Source organism: Carcharodon carcharias, chromosome 13, assembly GCF_017639515.1.
Source record: "Carcharodon carcharias isolate sCarCar2 chromosome 13, sCarCar2.pri, whole genome shotgun sequence".
NCBI classification, from domain to species: Eukaryota; Metazoa; Chordata; class Chondrichthyes; order Lamniformes; family Lamnidae; genus Carcharodon; species Carcharodon carcharias.
In genome coordinates this window covers 123,254,261-123,264,061 of record NC_054479.1, presented here as the reverse complement: position 1 = coordinate 123,264,061, position 9,801 = coordinate 123,254,261, and the positions used below count along the sequence as shown (strand labels likewise).

The following is a 9,801-nucleotide window of genomic DNA, read 5'->3' as shown; positions in this document are numbered from 1 at the left end:
GCAAGATGAAAAGCTTTGACAAAAAAGTCTCTTTTTTCAACAATACCTCACTCATGTTATAATCTAATCTTTCATTCAGTTCTCTCACACTCCTTTACCCACTTCTCAAACTCTCTAATGACTCTTTACAGCTCAACTTCAATGACCTCAAATGGGCCATTTTCCATGGATTTATATTATACAGTTGCCTGGCTCACTCTTATTTTTAAGTGTACTCCATTTAAGCCCAATTAACATTTCATATAATTAGAGGAACCCATTCTTGTAGCGGTTGGAAAGAAAAGACAACTTGCATTTCTACAGCTTCTTAACAGGTCTCTGGCAAACAGAGCTACTATTTTGTGCAAAGCAAGATCCCACAAAGAGCAGTGAGATTAATTATCAGATTTTTGTGGTAATTTCTGAGGGAGGAATGTTAGCCAGTACATCTAGAGTGTACTCCTCACTCCATTTGGACAATGCCTTGTGAGCATGCAGAAGGGGCCCTGAGTTCAATATTTTATCTGAAAAATCAAACGTTATTTTATCAATAACATAGCATTTTGTCATTACACTGAACGTCACCATAGTTTGAGTGCTGAAGTCCAGGAGCATGGCTTGAACTTCTCAGTGAGGATTGCTACAAGCTGCATTAAAGTAAGACACAAGTTTTTTTGCTTACACCAGTGAATTACCAGACAACCCAAAGCAGCCACAGTCCTGCAAATTCAAATCAAGAGCATGGTACTACAGACTATGGCAATTTGCATTTAACTAACTCCTTTCATGTGGTAAATTGTCTCAAGTCACTTCACAGCAGCTATTATCAACCAAAATTCCACTCCTGACACATAGGGAGATATTAGGACAGGAATATACAGCGATTGGGGTTTTAAGGAGCATTGCAAAGGAGGAGGAAGAGGTAGAGAAGTTTAGGGAGGTAAGTCAATGCTTAGGGCCTAGCTGAAGTTTTGGCCACCAAAGGTTTGGCAAGAGAAATTGGGGATGTGCAGGAGGCCAGAATCTGAGTAGTGATACAACAGACAGTTTGCTAATTCACCCATTTCTCCTTATGTGTCACATTGCCCATACCTTGGCCAATCAGCACTGACCTGGTCCTGGAGTTCTACTAGGGTCAAGGTCCTTGACCCTATGGGCCATTGTCCAGGCAGGGGCGCTGTCCTTTCCATGGTGAGTCATCTTTTCTGGCAGTGTTCTTGGAGCAGGTGTGCCACTATCTTTCAGCCCTGGATGACGCTTGGCCATGGAATAAGCAGGTGCCCTGTTCCTTGTTGCATCATGATCCCAAAAACCTGGAAAAAGATAAAGCAGGAAATGTCAGGAGCTTTGGAGCAGCTTTGCAAGAGGTGAATTTTTGGAATTCACTACCTTAGAGGGCTGTGGATGCTCCATCGTTGAATATGTTTAAAACTGGGATAGACAGATTTTTGGTCTCTCAGGGAATTAAGGGATGTGGGGGGTACAGGCGGAAAAATGGAGTTGGAGCCCAAGATCAGCCATGATAGTATTGAATGGTGGAGCAGGCTCGATAGGCCGTATGGCCTACTCCTACTCCTATTTCTTATCTTGCCTTTGTTTCATCGTTTGCATCCCTCTAGCCCAAAGGAAATGTCAAAATATATGTAAACAGTGACAAACTATAACATTCCTACTGCTATCAGATCTTCCTGGGCTCTTCACGAATGATACTCTGGGCGTTATGGGTTGCAGAGCACCAGTAATTTTAACAATGCTGCGGCCTGCCACAAACTACCACCCGCCCCACACTATCACCGCCCCCCCCCCCCCCGCCGCACCCACACACCCCTCCACACCCACACCACACCCAAACTCTGCCCCCCTACACACACACTCCATCGACCCCACACACACACACTCCATCGCCCCCCCACACACCCCTCCACACCCACACCACACCCAAACTCTGCCCCCCTACACAAACACTCCATCGACCCCACACACACACACTCGCTGCCCCCCACCAAACACACACACACTGCGCCCCACACACACACCCAGCCCACACCCCCAATTCCGTCCAACACTCTTCCCCCCAACATTCTCTTCCCCCCACCCACAGCCCCCCCAACACACTCTTGCCACCACCACACACACACAAACACTCCCCCCACCCCACACACACACACACTCCCCCCGCCCCACACACACACACTCCCCCCGCCACACACACACACACACTCCCCCCGCCACACACACACACACACTCCCCCCGCCACACACACACACACTCTCCCCGCCACACACACACACACACACTCCCCCCGCCACACACACACATACACACTCCCCCCGCCACACACACACATACACACTCCCCCCGCCACACACACACACACACTCCCCCTGCCACACACACACACACACTCCCCCGCCACACACACACACACTCCCCCCGCCACACACACACACACACACTCCCCCCACCACACACACACACACACTCCCCCCCGCCACACACACACACACACACACACTCCCCCCGCCACACACACACACACACACACACTCCCCCCGCCACACACACACACTCCCCCCGCCCCACACACACACACTCCCCCCGCCCCACACACACACACACACACTCCCCCCGCCACACACACACACACACTCCCCCCGCCACACACACACACACACACTCCCCCCGCCACACACACACTCCCCCCGCCGCACACACACACACACTCCCCCCGCCGCACACATACACACACTCCCCCCGCCACACACATACACACACACTCCCCCCGCCACACACACACACACACACTCCCCCCGCCACACACACACACACAAACTCCCCCCGCCCCACACACACACACACTCCCCCCGCCACACACACACACACACACACACACTCCCCCCGCCACACACACACACACACACACTCTCCCCGCCACACACACACACACACACTTTCCCCGCCACACACACACACACACACACACTCCCCCCACCACACACACACACACACACACACACACACTCCCCCGCCCCACACACACACACACACTCCCCCCGCCCCACACACACACACACACACACTCCCCCCGCCACACACACACACACTCCCCCCGCCACACACACACAAACACTCCCCCCGCCACACACACACACACACTCCCCCCGCCACACACACACACACTCCCCCCGCCACACACACACACACACTCCCCCCCGCCACACACACACACACACTCCCCCCGCCACACACACACACACACACTCCCCCCACCACACACACACACACACACACACTCCCCCCGCCACACACACACACACACTCCCCCCGCCACACACACACACACTCTCCCCGCCACACACACACACACACACTCCCCCCGCCACACACACACACACACACTCCCCCCGCCACACACACACATACACACTCCCCCCGCCACACACACACACACACTCCCCCTGCCACACACACACACACACTCCCCCGCCACACACACACACACTCCCCCCCGCCACACACACACACACACACTCCCCCCCACCACACACACACACACACTCCCCCCCGCCACACACACACACACACACACACTCCCCCCGCCACACACACACACACACACACACTCCCCCCGCCACACACACACACTCCCCCCCGCCCCACACACACACACTCCCCCCGCACCACACACACACACACACACTCCCCCCGCCACACACACACACACACTCCCCCCGCCACACACACACACACACACTCCCCCCGCCACACACACACACATTACCCCCGCCACACACACACGCACAGTCCCCCCCGCCGCACAAACACACACTGCCCCCCGCCGCACACACACACACACACTCCCCCGCCACACACACACACACACACACTCCCCCCGCCACACACACACACACAAACTCCCCCCGCCACACACACACACTCCCCCCGCCACACACACACACACACACACACACTCCCCCCGCCACACACACACACACACACACTCCCCCCGCCACACACACACACACACACTCCCCCGCCACACACACACACACACACACACTCCCCCCGCGACACACACACACACACACACACACACTCCCCCCGCCCCACACACACACACACACTCCCCCCGCCCCACACACACACACACACACACTCCCCCCGCCACACACACACACACTCCCCCCGCCACACACACACAAACACTCCCCCCGCCACACAAACACACACACTCCCCCCGCCACACACACACACACTCCCCCCGCCACACACACACACACACTCCCCCCGCCACACACACACACACACTCCCCCCGCCACACACACACACACACACTCCCCCCACCACACACACACACACACACACACTCCCCCCGCCACACACACACACACTCCCCCGCCACACACACACACACACACTCCCCCCGCCACACACACACACACACACTCCCCCCGCCACACACACACACACACACTCCCCCCGCCACACACACACACACACTACCCCTGCCACACACACACTACCCCCGCCACACACACACACACACACACTCCCCCCGCCACACACACACACACACACTCCCCCCGCCACACACACACACACACACACACTCCCCCCGCCCCACACACACACACACACTCCCCCCGCCACACACACACACACACACTCCCCCCGCCACACACACACACACACTCCCCCCGCCACACACACACACACACTCCCCCTGCCACACACACACACACACACTCCCCCCGCCACACACACACACACTCCCCCCGCCACACACACACACACACACTCCCCCCACCACACACACACACACACTCCCCCCCGCCACACACACACACACACACACACACTCCCCCCGCCACACACACACACACACACACTCCCCCCGCCACACACACACACACTCCCCCCGCCCCACACACACACACTCCCCCCGCCCCACACACACACACACACACTCCCCCCGCCACACACACACACACACTCCCCCCGCCACACACACACACACACTCCCCCCGCCACACACACACTCCCCCCGCCGCACACACACACACACTCCCCCCGCCGCACACATACACACACTCCCCCCGCCACACACATACACACACACTCCCCCCGCCACACACACACACACACACACTCCCCCCGCCACACACACACACACAAACTCCCCCCGCCCCACACACACACACACTCCCCCCGCCACACACACACACACTCCCCCCGCCACACACACACACACACACACTCTCCCCGCCACACACACACACACACACTTTCCCCGCCACACACACACACACACACACACTCCCCCCACCACACACACACACACACACACACTCCCCCGCCCCACACACACACACACACTCCCCCCGCCCCACACACACACACACACACTCCCCCCGCCACACACACACACACTCCCCCCGCCACACACACACACACACTCCCCCCGCCACACAAAGACACACACTCCCCCCGCCACACACACACACACTCCCCCGCCACACACACACACACACTCCCCCCCGCCACACACACACACACACACTCCCCCCGCCACACACACACACACACACTCCCCCCACCACACACACACACACACACACTCCCCCCGCCACAGACACACACACTCCCCCGCCACACACACACACACTCCCCCGCCACACACACACACACACACTCCCCCCGCCACACACACACACACACACTCCCCCCGCCACACACACACACACTACCCCTGCCACACACACACACACTACCCCCGCCACACACACACACACACACACACTCCCCCCGCCACACACACACACACACACTCCCCCCGCCACACACACACACACACACACACTACCCCCCCCCACACACACACACACACTCCCCCCGCCACACACACACACACACACTCCCCCCCGCCACACACACACACACACACTCCCCCCGCCACACACACACACACACACCCCCCCGCCACACACACACACACACACTCCCCCCGCCACACACACACACACACTCCCCCCGCCACACCCACACACACACACACCCCCGCCACACACACACACACACAAACACACACTCCCCCCGCCACAAAAACACACACACACACACACCCCCCCCCACCACACACACACACACACACCCCCCCCGCCACACACACACACACACACCCCCCCCGCCACACACACACACACACACACCCCGCCCGCCACACACACACACACACACACACACACAGACCCCCCCCCGCCACACACACACACACACACTCCCCCCGCCACACACACACACTCCCCCCGCCACACACACACACACACACACACACTCCCCCCGCCACACACACACACACACACACACACTCCCCCCGCCACACACACACATACACACACACACTCCCCCCGCCACACACACACACACACACACACACACACACACACACTCCCCCCGCCACACACACACACACACTCCCGGCCCACACACCACACACACTCCCCCCCGCCACACACACACACACACTCCCCCCGCCACACACACACTCACACTCCCCCCGCCACACACACACACACACTCCGCCCGCCACACACACACACACACTCCCCCCGCCACACACACACACACACTCCCCCCGCCACACACACACACACACTCCCCCCCGCCACACACACACACACTACACTCCCCCCGCCACACACACACACACTGCCCCCGCCACTCACACACACACACACACTTTCCCCGCCCCCTCCACACACACACTCTTCCCCCCGCCACACACACACACTTCCCCCCGCCACACACACCACACACACTCCACCCGCCACACACACACACTCCCCCGCCACACACACACACTCCCCCGCCACACACACACACACACACACTCCCCCCGCCACACACACTCACACACTCCCCCCCCCACACACACACACACCACACTCCCCCCGCCACACACACACACACTCCCCCGCCACACACACACACACACTCCCCCCGCCACACACACACACACTCCCCCGCCCACACACACACACACTCCCCCCGCCACACACACACACACCCCCCGCCACACACACACACACTCCCCCCGCCACACACACCACACACACTCCCCCGCCACACACACACACACACACCCCCCCCCCCACACACACACACACACACACTCCCCCCCCGCCCACACACACACACACTCCCCCGCCACACACACACACCCACACACACACACACTCCCCCCACCACACACACACACACACACACTCCCCCCGCCACACACACACACACACACACACTCCCCCCGACACACACACACACACTCCCCCGCCACACACACACACTCCCCCCGCCACACACACACACACACTCCCCCCGCCACACACACACACACACACACCCCCCACCACACACACACACACACACTCCCCCCCACCACACACACACTCCCCCCCACCACACACACACTCCCCCCCACCACACACACACACACTCCCCCCGCCACACACACACACACACACACTCCCCCCGCCACACACACACACACACACACCCCCCCGCCACACACACACACACACACACCCCCCGCCACACACACACACACACACACTCCCCCCGCCACACACACACACACCCCCCGCCACCACACACACACACACTGCCCCCCGCCACACACACACACACACTCCCCCCGCCACACCACACACACACACCCCCGCCACACACACGACACACACACACACACACCCCCCGCCACAAACACACACACACACACACACCCCCCCCCACCACACACACACACACACACCCCCCCGCCACACACACACACACACACACCCCCCGCCACAACACACACACACACACACTCCACCCCACCACACACACACACACACACACTCCCCCCCACCACACAGACACACACACACTCCCCCGCCACACATACACGCACACACACACAATCCCCCCCGCCGCACACACACACACTCCCCCCCGCCGCACACACACACACACACACACTCCCCCCGCCCACACACACACATACACACACACACTCCCCCGCCACACTCACACACACACACACAGCACACACACACCACACACACCTCCCCCCGCCACAACACACACACACACTCCCCCCGGCCCCACACACACACACACACACACACTCCCCCCGCCCACACACACACACACACCACACACTCCCCCCGCCACACACACACACACACAGACTCCCCCCGCCACACACACACACACACACACACACACACACAGACTCCCCCCGCCACACACACACACACACACACTACCCCTGCCACACACACACACACACACACACACACTACCCCCGCCACACACACACACACACCCCCCGCCACACACACACACACACACACACACACACTCCCCCGCCACACACACACACACACACACACACACTCCCCCCGCCACACACACACACACACACACATTCCCCCCACCACACACACACACACACATTCCCCCCACCACACACACACACACACTCGCCCCGCCACACACACACACACACTCTCCCCGCCACACACACACACACACTCTCCCCGCCACACACACACACACACTCTCCCCGCCACACACACACACTCCCCCGCCACACACACACACACACACACACACACACTCCCCCCGCCACACACACACACACTCCCCCCGCCACACACACACACTCCCCCCGCCACACACACACACACTCCCCCCGCCACACACACACACACTCCCCCTGCCACACACACACACACACTCCCCCACCACACACACACACACACACACACACTCCCCCCACCACACACACACACACACACACTCCCCCCGCCACACACACACACTCCCTCCGCCACACACACACACACTCCCCCCACCACACACACACACACACACACTCCCCCCGCCACACACCCACACACACACACTCCCCCGCCACACACACACACCCCAACTCCTCCCCGCCACACACACACACACACTCTCCCCCCCCGCCACACACACACACACTCCCCCCGCCACACACACACACACACACTCCCCCCCACCACACACACACACACACACTCCCCACCACACACACACACACACACTCCCCCCCACCACACACACACACACACACTCCCCCCCACCACACACACACACACACACTCCCCCCCACCACACACACACACACACACACACTCCCCCCACCACACACACACACACACACACTCCCCCCGCCACACACACACACTCCCCCCGCCCCACACACACACACACTCCCCCGCCCCACACACCACACACACACTCCCCCCGCCACACACACACACACACTCCCCCGCCACCACACACCACACACACACTCCCCCCGCCACACACACACTCCCCCCGCCGCACACACACTTCCCCGCCGCACCACACACACACACACTACCCCTGCCACACACACACACACTACCCCCGCCACACACACATGTACGCACACTACTCCCCGCCACACACACACACACACACACACTCCCCCCCCCCCCACACACACACACACACACACACACCACTCCCCCCGCCCCACACCACACACACACTCCCCCCGCCCCACACACCACACACCACACACACCTCCCCCCCGCCACACACACACACACACTCCCCCGCACACACACACACACACACTCCCCCGCCACACACACTCACACACACTCCCCCGCCACACACACACACACTCCCCGCCGCCACACACACACACTCTCCCCCCGCCACACACACACACACCCCCCCCGCCACACAACCACACTCACACTCCCCGCCCACCACACAC

The 9,801-nt window shown here is 60.1% G+C and overlaps 1 protein-coding gene across 1 annotated transcript in view; it reads right to left on the bottom strand.

Annotated features, from left to right (window-relative positions):
* Positions 1–1,072: 1,072 nt before the first annotated feature.
* The window catches only part of LOC121286239 (outer dense fiber protein 3-like), a 150,073-nt gene continuing 141,344 nt past the window's right edge, over positions 1,073–9,801 (bottom strand). The window contains exon 2 of the mRNA XM_041203265.1: positions 1,073–1,292. Coding sequence (XP_041059199.1) covers positions 1,081–1,292 — 212 coding nt within the window. The 3' untranslated portion in view covers positions 1,073–1,080. The remainder of the gene's footprint in view (positions 1,293–9,801) is intronic.